Raw genomic sequence first — 13326 nt, 5'->3', positions numbered from 1 at the left:
ATTTTAGATTTCCTAACCACAAATCTAAAGCAAACGCCACAGATGCAAGCAGGTTTGTCAATTTCATTTCAAATACCCACAAAACACTTGGCATAATTGATGCAATGCCAATTTCATTTAGAGAACTCCTAGCAGGATGGCGCAGTGGCAATTCCATGAATAAATAAACCCAGAACTCATAGCAGGACAGCACAGTCTGTGGCAATAACATATATCAGGATCATAAATACAAAGAAATCTTACATAGTTTGTGTATGACCCTTTGAACTGGATATTGGATAGACAGGTGATATTCCAACTATGTTTGTGTGCGTCCTTCTACCCATATAGTTGCACGGCAGTGGGTGGGCAGCATAACGGATCAGCCAAAATAAAGGCGAAACCAGCAGAGCTTGCAATTCAGTCTCCATGAGGGTGATGAGATCAGAACCTTGATCACATCGCATTCACATGTCAACCAAACTTTTTTATTTTTACTTTGTAGCAAAGAGGACGGGCCCCTAAAAGTAAGAGGGCCCTAGGCAACTGCTTATACACCACTGCAGAAAACAGGCTGCTTGAAAATCCTTGGTTTTGAAATGAAATGCTGTACAGTCAGGCGCCCGCACACTGTATGATTGTCTGTTATTAATAAAATACATAAAAATGGTTGTTTCTAGTCTATGGCTGCCTCTGGGGAAATACTAGTCAGTCTTCTAACAGCAATAATGTGACTTCTCCTGTGTAGCCGGTGCTGGTGTGCTTTGTCAAGTAAACATGGAATTTAGATGTGTAGCTCAATTGTTAGGTAGAACTGTATCTGTTTTCATGAGGAAGGCACTAAATTTGGCCAGAACCAGTAACCAATCAAAAGGAAGCATTTACTGGCCACCTGTTTAACAGAAAACTACTTATGGGTTACTGCTTCTGGCCAAAATAACATGTGGGGATAAGGTCTTATTTACAAAGTGCATATATGTGTGTGTGTGTATATATATATATATATATATTTGGTGTATGCTGTGTATGTGCCCTGCGGTTCATTGGGACGGGTTCAACTTGATGGACTGATTCCCAGTGAGAGGGTTTGGATTTCCAATGCACTAAATATCTGGTGTATTTATAAGTCACCAAAAGCAATCTAGTGAGATAAGAACAAACCTCTAGTAAGTACCCAATGTCCGTCTGATAAGGGTGGGCACCCACTGCAGGGAACCATTTACTCTATTTCATTGCAGCGCAGACTGTTAATAAAACAAATGCAATGCAGCTGAATTGAAGACATTTTTGAGCTGGTACCAGTAGAATTTTCATTTCAGTTCCAGTATAATATACAATGGATGTATATGACAGCTTCTTTTGATATACTGCTCTTTTAGAGAGATGTAGAGGATTGGTGTCTCTTTGGGATCTCCCAGGCAACATCCAGGATCTTCTGGGGCTGAGTCCATATGTCTATCTCAAGGTCAGATACCACCACCAGGTACCCCTAGAGAGAGGCGCAAGAACTCGTGGTTTTAAATGATAGAAAAGAATACATTCTGTCTCTAAAATCTAGAGAGTACTAGGAGAGTGTACTGGAATGGATAGATAGTGCTAGTGCTGGAATGGATAGAGTGTGCAGACACTGGAAGAGAGTGCTGGAATGGATAGAGCGTGCAGACACTGGAAGAGAGTGCTGGAATGGATGGAGAGTGCTATGAGAGGGTGCTTGAATCAGGCCTGGACTGGGAGTCAAAATAGGCCCTGCCATTCCAAGTACACAGAGGCCCAAATAGCCCCCTGCCAGCCCAAACAGCCCCCTACCAGCCCACTATATGGTAACTTTCTATGGAACCATATAGCAGCCCCTCTGGCATTTGCGAGAACCCACAGATTGCCAGTCCGGGCCTGCTTGAATGGATAGAGAGTGCAGGGACTGGGAGAGAGTGCTGGAATCGATAGAGAGTGCTGGTGCGGGAATGGATTGCAAGTACTGGGAGTGCGTACTGGAATGAATAGAGAGGGTAGACACTGGGAAAGAGTGCTGGGATGGATAGAGAGTGCAGACACTGGGAGAGAGTATGTAGGTGCTGGGGTAGATAGGGAATGCAGGTATTGAAAGAGAAGCAAGAATCTTAGTAGAGAGTGTTGGGAGAAATTTGGCTTCAGGGCGGATTATCTGATCAGGCTGTTATGGCTACTGGTTCTTACCTGGAAAACTCTGACAGTTGGGTTCTGGAGCCGAACAAGAGGTGTTGGTATCAGAAATATGTTCTGTAACTTCTCTGTAAATAGATGCACATGTAAGGGGGGGTACTGGCAGGTAGTGGGGGTCAGGGGAGGCAGTGGCTACACATATAAGGGGGGATACTGGGAGGAAAGGGTACACATGTATGGGGGGATACTGGGAGGAGAGGGTACACATGTATGGGGGGATACTGGGAGGAGAGGGTACACATGTATGGGGGGATACTGGGAGGAAGTGGAACAGGTAGTGGAAATGTGGAAACACTCACTGTTAAGAAGTGGAAAAATGATGCCCTTCAATGCGAAACTCATCATGCGCTGTAGTTGTTCAACCTGTGGGGAACAGATTGGGATGTTTGAACTTCGTGTGTTGCATCTGATCAATAGCTTTGACTATAATAACTCGTATCTCGTGGTTATTGTTGGAGGAGAAGGTGCAAACCCATTGAGTGGTCTTTTGCACTAATGTAGAACTCAGTGGAGGGTAATAAAGTAGACAGTATTAGGGCCATATTTATTTGTAGGAACCTTCTACATAGACCCACCACACACACAAATCCCTTCCACCAGGAATCCTAATACTTCCTGACAGCAGAATTTACACATCATTTTTTACTTCTATCATTACATTGTCTTTGCATGTTGTCTATAATTTTACCCAATGCTTTTCCATTCCTATTTGATCCCCCAAGTTCCTTTATGAGAGGGCTGCCATATTTGTCTAGCAGTAGTCCGTTAGTATTATAAACTCAAACTGAGAGGTTGAGAAGGAACAGTCAGATTGGCAAAACAGTCAGGTCTAGGAACTTCAAATAACTTACAAAAGCAGGACTATCAGTGAAAATTGATCAACATGACCAATAGGCAACTTTTTATGTTTATTAATATATTGAAGAGAAGTTTTTTAAGTGTCAGTATCTCTTTAAATATAAATGGCTGGAATCTTTGTGCTATGTGACACCAAATAAAACTAATGGTAACTATGATCAGTTGTACAAAAACAACATTACTCTCAGTTGTCCACTTACCTTAACAGGCCCTGCATCAGAATGGAGAAGTGCAAGAGAGAAACTGCAAAAGGAAAAGATAATCTTAGGGGAAAATAGAGAGAGAGGGGTATAAGGGGGAACAGATAGAACAATGGAATGGGATGTGAAATCATGTAGTAATGGGGGCAGAATCATGGAATGGGTGTAGCTGGAACGTGCCTTGGGGACAGAGAAATAAATGGGAATTGGAATTATGCATTGGGGGATAGGACCATGTCCTGTAAGAGAGGTCACTTCCTATACTGAGTGGGGAATCGGGTAGGTGTTTGGGAGGGTTGTATTGGATATGAGGGTACATTTGTGTATGGTGGGGGGGGAGGAACAGCAACTCTTACTTTCGCAATGCCAGTTGCGCTCCCATAGTCTCTTCCGATAGTAGAATATTTATCTGAGTTTCAAAGTCCTACAAACACAAAGAGGTCACACACAGAGACCACTGTCTCTAACAGAGTATTCCATTAGGTTAAGACCAGACCCTGTGTGCTCCATACATTGGCTAAGGGTTCCGTTTTATTCTCTCTACACAAACTACACAACTACACTGTCCGTCTCTAGCTCTCAACATTCCCATCTGGAATTGACTTACTGCTTGGAGTTCAAAGACGGGGACTAGTGGGCGCTGGGGGTACAAAGCAGACACTTGTAGATCCAGTGAAACGCTGAGAGTCAGTAAGTCTGCCTGGCAGGTCACTTCAGGGGGAGACTGAGCAGAAACTTGCAGGAGAAGTGGGGGGGAATCTGGGAACCGGTTTGGAAGCTACAAAAGACAAGAACATTTTAACTAATATTTGCTGCTAAACATTGCCCCTCAGTACCCATTAAGCAATGCCGCACAATATCATAAGATTCAGCCTAAAACATTTTCTTTGGTACCTTTTGGGCACTGGATTCATCCCCAAAGGAACCTGCTGGCCAAAGCAGCCATAAAGAATTGTATGTTTAGCAAATATTGCCTCCTAGTAGCTCCTGCAGCACACGGACATTGCATTTACACCCTATCCTTACCCTTCTCATTGTGTATCATTGGGCTGCATTCCTTTTCTTTCATCCCCAAAACATTTGGATTTATGCTCCCACAGCACTGGCTGTTGCATAATTATTGCTGATGCTGGTGACAACACCTTCCCATTTTTTGATTAACTATGTAAAAGCCAGCAGGGGTTTTAACCCTAATACACAAGTTTTACAAACTCCGCGGCTTTTTAAAAGAACTGCTCCACATTTACCAAAATGGCGTGTTTTGCTGATTAATATTACATCTAAGGGTTCAAGTGCCGATATCTTTATAAATATTTACTGATATTTTAAAAAACACAAAACACTGGAGCTTTTCTAGACTGAACTGAAGTTTCACAGTGTACTGGTGATCCCCCAACTAGAAGCTCATGAGTAACATGTTGCTCTCCAACCCCTTGGATGTTGCTCCCAGTGGCCTCAAAGCAGGAGCTTATTATTGAATTCCAGGCTTGGAGGCAAGTTTTGGTTGAGTACAATCCAGTTGTACTGCCAAACAGAGTCTCAATGTAGGTTGACAATCCACATAGAGGCAAAAAATGGCCAATCACAGGCCTTATTTGGCTCCCCAAGAACATTTTTGATGCTTGTGTTGCTCCCCAACTCCTTTAACTTCTGAATGTTGCTCATGGGTTCAAAAGGTGGGTTCAAAAGGGTTGCCCCAATTCTTCTTTTATTTGTGTGTGTGTGTGTATATATATATATATATATATATATATATATATATATATATATATATATCTATATCTCTGTGTAGTTTTGTAATAATTAATTTGAAATAGTGGTAGGCTGGCCAACCTTATTTGTTAATGTGCGTAACAAATGTTTGAGAGAGAGCGTACCATTTTATACAGTATATTAACCCTAACCCTAATACAGTATATTGCATTGCTTTTGCTTTGTCCTATTGTGGAATTGATTTTTGGCAACTTGGTTCTGTTTAGATTAGGAATAAAGCAACAGGGGTAAAACACAGGTCAAGCTGCTTATGTTGCTATTATACAATTAAATCATAATACTGCTGAATTGTGATATTCCATTCATTTGCAGAACAGGAACAGAAAGCAGTTGCTGTGGTATGAGTTTCTTATCAAGAATCCCTGGCAAGTCATGAAACTATCAAAGATATTGAAACACAGTTAATGAAAACAGCTCAATGTCTCAAGGATATTATAAGTTTGCCATTTCTTGGGTTTTTTTTTTAATTGGTCTAATGGAGCCAGCTTTAATCTCCCTGTGTGTGGCCCCATAACACGGTGTAAAGAGGACAAGCCACTGTCCAGAGCTGTGTGATTGCTGATTTGCTAATCGCCAGTTCCGTGCACCTTTCAATAAATCTTGTCCTTGTATTATTAGAATTACCTGTAAGTTTAACTAAAACTCTTTAGTTCTCTAGCACCTTATTGTATTTACTCTGTACATTGTGAGCCCCACAAAACGCCTTTTGCTAAACACCCCCTCCATTATTGTGTAATATTTGATGGCTTGTATCTCCCCTGGGCCCTTCCATAGAGGGTTATTGAGCCATAAGCACAGACCCAGGGCTTCATCCTGGAATATGGGAAATTTACCTCAGGGGCAAAGGCTGCAAAGCTTTTTGTATTAAGCCGAAATGGAGATTCCTTAGGGATCTGGAAAAAAAAATTCTTGTTTTAGCGTTAGATGTTAGATTTTTGGAGGGAATTGATAGTTCAGCTGCATCCTCTGCCTACATCTGGTTTCCTTATCTGTGATCCACCTTCCATCCCATCTTTCCATCATCCGCCAACAACTGTCCCAGTTTAACCCCAATATCATATATGCACATAATGTAATAACTGTATAATATATTGGTACAGATTTACCCCCGTATTTCCCCCAACCACTGTCACTTTGTAACCCCATATCATATATGTACATAAAAAAAATTCAAAAACTACAAAAATAAAATAAAAAATGAAGACCAATTGCAAATTGCCTCAGAATATACAAAAAAGTTATAGGTGATCTACCTTTTTAACAATCCCAGTGTTGTCTCTAAGGTTTATTTACAAAGTGAAAGGGAAAGTTCCAGATTTCTGTACTTTGCACACTGCCTTCCAGTCTGGTTTATTGACAATGGAGTATTCAAACCCCCACCTAGTGCATAATCCAAACTATGGCTTGAAATAAAGGGCAAGGAGAATAGAGATATATATATTGTATATAGGTGTGAGTGGCCTTCCTATTTTCTTCAATTCTATTGACTCTGGTCCCAGTCAGTGCTGTTTGTGCTATTGAGATTGCTAAGGGCACTCGTATATAAAGCAGGTCTTTAAATGTCTCCCCTTTGCCATCCCTCCCCTCCTCACCATGTTATCTGTGATGTTGGCCCTGAGAAGCCCAGATTTGTAGTGCACGTATGCGGCAGAGTTAGCGGAGAACTGTGACACGGCAAAAACAACGGCAGAGTCTGCATCTGGGAGGTCAATCTCCACTGGGGAATAAGGAATATCCCAGTGCTGGGAGAGCCCAACAAATTGCCCCTAAAACATGAATAAGATGTTAGTTGTTTATATCCCACTCATCAAGTTCCCCCAGAGCCATGGCATCTACCTTCACAAGAAGATCCACATTCTGCTCAGTAATTAGTGGAGGAGAAACCAGAGCCACCTCCAGGGCAGCCACTGAATCCACTGGTTGTGTAACTGTGGAGACATCTCATTAGACACAATACAGGTGCATGCTGGGGGTGTCTGTAACATGTTAATATTTAGACTAGAAATGCTCAGAAAATATGGAGGTGAGAGAGTTTTCCAGCAGGGTGGCGCCTGGGGGATTTGTGTGTGAATGTGATACAGGGCAAATAACAAAGTGGTATAACGGAGATAACTTTATTGGCTAACTAAGATAATCATAACAAGCTTTCAGAACTCTTTAGTTCTCCTTTTCAAGCTTTAAAAAAAAAAAAAAGGAACTAAAATGTCCTGAAAGCTTGTTATGATTCTTACTTAGCCAAAAAAGCTGTCACCGTTCTACCACTTTGTTATTTTTTATTTCAAAAGGGTTGCCCTGTAACATTTTTACTGACCAACACGGTACAATAACTTTACCTGTGTCACAGCAGATTGTGTTGTTGTAGGTCCCTGAGGACACTTACCTGGAAGGCTGCTCAGTAGTTTCTCCATCTGCATAACAGTCTTGTCAAACTGGGGGCACAGCTATGGGAAGAGAAGAGTCACAAGCCAAAAGTCTCACATCAGTAATGTTGCAATTACATTTATACTCTATGCTCCTGCCATTTACTCACCTGCTGGCTGAAGGCATCATGAATGGGGCCAAGAATTGAACCTTTAAACATGTTGAAAATCCACCTGTGAGTGCAGGACAATCATTTCTTATAACTTCATGTCCAACCACATGGCAACAGATAATGAGAGAGGATGAATTAAACAGCCAATAGTATCTTGGTTTCAGTTAAACCAATTGCTGTGTTGGCCCTACAGCTGCTTCTTGCAGAACTACTCAACTTCATTTGATGTTTCTGCACCTCCACAAACACTTCACTATTGCCCAGCAGTTCTTTTATAGCACTTACCCAGATCCACCATGGAAGTGAAGGTCCACTTGGCCAGCACTGGAGCTGCACCCTGCATTCCAAATGGCACCGTGTCCAAGGTCATCTCTTGTGAGTCCAAGAACAGCAGAAAGGTACAAACCATTCACTGACACCTCCAGCGAAGCAGAAGCACCACTGTGGGTGATATAGCACAGCACCTCTTATAGTTACACTGCAGAGGCATTATAGCCATATAGTCATATTATATAGATATATATTATGTATCAAGAGACCGCCTAATACACTGGCTTGCACCAGAACCATAAAACATGTGAGACCTTGAAAACTTACAAGAGGACTGTCCTTATTTCTATGTATCCAGTGACTCTGGTCCGACCATCACTCACTGACACCTGGAGCCCAGTATCCGTGGAAAAAGAAGCATCTGAATGAGACAGGTCCAACTCCTGAATCTGTAAGCTGCCCAGATACATCAACATGTGAGACATTTAGAGGAATATATAGTAGAGTATATGTCCTGCTATATGTATTATGGGCGGATTGTCAGCTCTTTGGTAAATGCTGCTTGCCCCCACCATACCTACTGACAGAGTAGTAAATTCTCCCCAGCACTGGGACAGAGACTGAGCCGGAAACATCAGGGATCGGTAAGGAAGAAAGTCTCCTCTGAAGTTCTTTTAACATCACCTGCCAACCTGTTGGGGCAACAATGCTAGTTCCTTTTTTAGGAAAAATTACATAACCCTACCTCCCCCCCCCAGCATGAGTACTGCCCCCACATTATTCACATCACTCACAAATCCTTCTATTAGACATAAAATCAATCGGGATAAAGGGACAGGAGCCAACCCCCTGCATTCCTATGGAAATGAATATCCATCACTCTCCCATGCCCGCACTGATCCACCCCACAAGTATCCTCTCACCATAATGTAGTCCTTTCAGGGTTAGTCTCCCTTTAATTCCTGGCTCCTCACACTTGATGGTGCCACAGACCAATAGAATGAAGGGCAACCAAAGCTTCATTATGTGTAGGGGGGTTGCCTGAAACAAAAAGCATTTGATGGGCTGGTGGCACAAACAACACATTGCCTCATTTAGGAACAAGGTGCATTTATTAATTTCTTTTATTTTTACCCACAATGCCACATTTTCCAACAATGCGAGAGCAATAGCAGGAGCACGCTACCTTGCATCCACCACAAGTTGCACCACAACAGATCCAAATTAGGACCTACTTTGGTAAATAATGACCAAGTTGCAGCACATGTAGTTTATCCCATGCATATACATGGAGTACATCAGAAGGGCCCCTGTATTTGGTACATCCAGTCATACAGTATAGTGGGTTGTGAGACAGGGCAAAAGTTATAATCAGGATGGGGGGTACACTGATATGAAGACACTGAATCACTGAAGATGTAGTAGTGACAGGGATGAGAGAAGAAGTAGTGGAGACAGGGATGAGACAAGAAGTAGTAAAAATGGGGTGAGAGAAGAAGTAGTAGGAAGTAGGGACAGGGGTGTGAGAGAAGTAGTAAGAATGGGGTGAGAGAAGCAGTAGTAATGACAGCGAGAAGGGGAATTTGGGAAGAGAAAAGACAAGGGCAGAGAGAAGGTGCAGCAGGTGGCAGTTTGATACATAAGGGTGGGAAAGGGAGGAGGTATTAGGTGTCAGTACCTGCCTGGAGGTTGAATCGTGGTGTTTCTCTCTGGACACGTTGGTGTAGATCTACCTCCAGACACTGAGCCCAGAGTGAGAGCAGTGGTTCTGAGGCAGTGGTAGATGAAGTGGGTGTGGAGAGAAAGGAGTAAATAGAGCAGAACAAGGAAATAAGAATGGGGAGGAACGTTTCACTGTGTACAAACCTGACTCCTAGATACACTCTGCTAATGTCTGTCCTAAAGGTTCATGGCCAGAAGCACAGCAGAAGGTGACCAGCCAATCACAGCTTTGTCTACATGTGGAAATCTAGACAACAGTTTCCTGTCAGGTCCACCAAGTGACTGATTTGCTGCTCTCCTAAAGTGTTGCACAGCCTGGGAAAGTCGCCAGTGGAAAAGGAATGGCTGGGTTAGTACAAAAGCTTTTATTGTTAGAGGTGTATAAAGCAGTGCTAGGTACTTGTTGGGTGCCAGGCCTTGTTCGGCCTCCCCTTTAAGGGTGTGGAGTAAATTCCTCCAGGGCATTTCTCTTTCTTTGTAGGGCCAAGAACTGACACTCCTTAACTAATGAGCAGGCTCTTGGCCTCTCCTATCAGCACTAGCCTAAATTATATAATTTTCCTTTAAATCAAAGTCAGACTGCTAAGCAATCGGGTAAATATGATCATGTAACCCCTCTGGAAATGACATATACACTGCCACACCATTCTGTCAATCCCTGCACTGCCTTCCACTACCTTTCAGAATTAAATTCAAATTAATGACCCTGACATTAAAAGCACTTCATAACTCTGCCCTTCCCTACATCTCTGAACTCATCTCTATATACTCACCCAACCGCTTACTACTCTCCTCTACTGACCTGCTCCTCAACTCTTCTCTCATTACCTCCTCACATGCTCACATTCAAGACTTTGCAAGGGCTGCACCCCTCCTCTGGAACTCTCTCCCACCGTCTGTCCGACTTTCTCCCAACCTTTCTGCTTTCAAGAAATCTCTTATAACGCACTTCTTTCGAGAAGCCTCCCCTCACTCTGCCTTACTACCAAACGCAACACCACATACAACACCACTTTTCTCACCCAGTTAATTCGATCTTAATTTCAAATTTCCAGTAGCAACCAATCAGACCTTTGCTTTAATTTTACAACGACACTTGTGTGATTTAGCAGCTTTGTTCCTAAATCCGACAGTGTCTGCTAATGTCTATAGTCTTTCCAACAAATGCACGGAAAGCGATAGGTATGATTGTGACTACAATGCAAAGACTAGTACAATCAAATGCGGTTGATGCTCAACTATAACTCACTGCTTGTTGTAGCGTTGGGTGCAAGCTGCTGGTACCCCTGCCAGGGACCCACATATAACTCCAAGAAACACACGCTGCAGCACTCTGAATCCTGTGCTAGGCCTAGTTTGTTGGCACAATAAACCACTCTTGCAGGATTCAGAGTCCACAGTGTGTGTTTGTTGGAGTTCTAATGCACAGCTTGAGAGCAGAGATGCAGAATGTGTTACTTTTCCCTCTTTAATATATCACTGCAGTTGGGGGGGGGCAGATAACAGGTTCTGCTGTATGGTGGTTCCTCTCACCAGCTACAGATGAGTATGAGGAGAACTGCATGTCAGGCCCCCCAAAGTTTTACACAGGAGATCAGGCCCTTAGCTGTTACCCCAAGCCATATGCCATGTGACCACTGCTATATAATATATATAATAACTTCATTCAGCAGCAAAGTATAACACTCTTGGGGTGTAGCACCTCGTGTCTCTTTTGGGTGCCAAAACTATGTCCTGCCACAGCTTATGTTCTGCTCTGTTCACATTTGTAGTCAGAGTCTATCTGAAGAGAACTTGACAGTACAGGATTTTTAGAGTTTTCTTCTGATGAAGGGACACATGTTGTTGCACAAGTATTGATCCTGGATCAAAACTACTTTCCATTCCATTAAGTTTTGAGTGCTGTTCGTCCTTGTCTTCACCCCAAGGGTAGTCTTTATCTTCACCACAACATGCATGTCTGTAGGGAATGAAACTATTAAGAAGAACAGGTGGAAATCTTCTACTTAGAACCTATTGGTATGTTCAATAAAATGAAGACAAAGGCAGACACTTCACCAGAACAGTAGCCTACAACTGTCTTTATATAGACTTCTATAGTACTGGCATGGAGGTTTCTCTTTCAACCTGAATATGACCGATTTATTGCCCCCACAAATTATTAGAGTTCCCCATCTGATCCATATTTGCTCTAGTAAAACCTTTTATGTTATTTGTTCATTATACAAATGCCTGTGACACCCACACCTCACTTTTACAAACACCAAATCAGTCAGAATAATTATTCCAGGAAAGGGAACTAGAACTTCATTAAATGTGAACTGAAGAATAAGGAAGAGAAACCATGAGCAATAAGGGAAGTGATCTTGTGGCTATTTATGTAGTAGAATAAGAAACAGATATGTGACTATTAATATTTGCTTGTGCCCCAGAGACAAATGAACATCAGAAAACCATCAAGTCACATTGTAACTGAGGTTGAAAAAAGACATTCATGCAATTCAGGTGTTCTCTCAACTCCTTTTTAGTTTTCACTTCTTATAGGACCTCTTATATGCGTTAAGTGCATCAGGTTCTTACCCTGATAAAGCCTTTTTGTCATGGCTGTTCATGCCTGGGGGCAACCCAAACCCATAAAAACTGGTTTGAAATGATGTCTTTTAGCAGCGGCTTGATAAAAACTGGAAGCCATAGAGGCTTCAGAACATATAAAGGCAGGCGGGTGGCAGGCAAGAAAGCAGTAGAAAAGGCAGGCAGGAGGACAAGAATGTTGGGGGAACAAGCACACAACAATTTCTTTATATGCCTTGGGCTTAACCCAGGCTGAAGCCCTTTAGGTTTAATGGATTCAGTAGCAGCAGTTACAAGAACTGATATTAACGAGACCAGTGCAGCTTGTGATTGGAGAGGAGATTTCTGATGATTAATGGTATTGTAGGAGACTGCTGATGATTAACTCTATTGTGTGTTGCCAAATACTGTATGTACTTTGCAATGATACAACTATGGAGGGTATTTCCATTGTACCAGGAGCTAAACAGCACTTTGTACCCTGCCTAGTCAATAACCCTTTAGGAGCTGAACTTTACAGTCACTGTACTCCAAGCAGTTCATGGTATATTGAAACCTCAATCCGTTTCCATAAATTCCCAGTAGCAACCAATCAGGCCTTTGCTTTCAATTTACAACGACACTTGTGTGATTTAGCAGCTTTGTTCCTAAATCCGACAGTCTACTAATGTCTTTAGTCTTTCCAACAAATGCACAGAATGCGATAGGTATGATTGTGACTACAATGCAAAGACTAGTACAATCAAATGCGGGTGATGCTCAACTATAACTCACTGCTTGTTGTAGCATTGGGTGCAAGCTGCTGGTACCCCTGCCAGGGACCCACATATAACTCCAAGAAACACACGCTGCAGCACTCTGAATCCTGTGCTAGGCCTAGTTTGTTGGCACAATAAACCACTCTTGCAGGATTCCACAGTGTGTGTTTGTTGGAGTTCTAATGCAGAGACTGTAACCCCCAGGCACTTTGACCTACCTTAATGAAGGGATAGGAGTAGAGTGGTCTTGTGTGAGACACTTCATGCTTAGTTCCAAATCTGTACAAGATGCAGAATTAAAAGATGTATATAAGAGAGAAGGGGTGCTAACTGGTTTGAAGGACATGTAAACCCTATAAACCCTTACCATGTCTTTAGGTTGGGCACATATTCCCCACACAAAATCTGTCAGTCTCTGCATTTTGGCCCTTTGTTAGCCTGCACCCGTAGTGTTTTCCTGAAT

At 42.4% G+C, this 13326-nt stretch overlaps 1 protein-coding gene and 1 long non-coding RNA gene across 2 annotated transcripts in view; one reads left to right on the top strand and one right to left on the bottom strand.

Moving 5' to 3' along the window:
* LOC108702453 overlaps nucleotides 1–13326 on the top strand; it is a 30228-nt gene that overhangs the window by 1797 nt on the left and 15105 nt on the right. The gene's annotated exons all lie outside the window — the stretch shown is intronic.
* On the bottom strand, nucleotides 1272–9553 carry LOC495518 (uncharacterized). The gene is made up of 16 exons (NM_001095152.1): nucleotides 9491–9553; nucleotides 8736–8853; nucleotides 8390–8504; nucleotides 8140–8268; nucleotides 7828–7983; nucleotides 7540–7603; nucleotides 7390–7450; nucleotides 6846–6937; nucleotides 6602–6775; nucleotides 5843–5902; nucleotides 3844–4014; nucleotides 3593–3660; nucleotides 3237–3279; nucleotides 2478–2541; nucleotides 2173–2246; nucleotides 1272–1468 (listed from the first exon to the last, which is right to left on the bottom strand). The coding sequence occupies exons 2-16, from the start codon at nucleotides 8833–8835 to the stop codon at nucleotides 1355–1357; spliced, it is 1485 nt and encodes a 494-aa protein (NP_001088621.1). The 5' UTR covers nucleotides 8836–8853; nucleotides 9491–9553; the 3' UTR covers nucleotides 1272–1354.

The sequence above is a fragment of the Xenopus laevis genome, chromosome 9_10S (assembly GCF_017654675.1).
Source record: "Xenopus laevis strain J_2021 chromosome 9_10S, Xenopus_laevis_v10.1, whole genome shotgun sequence".
Taxonomy (NCBI): domain Eukaryota; kingdom Metazoa; phylum Chordata; class Amphibia; order Anura; family Pipidae; genus Xenopus; species Xenopus laevis.
Note: the sequence above shows the minus strand (reverse complement) of the source record. Positions and strands in the feature narration are given on the sequence as shown.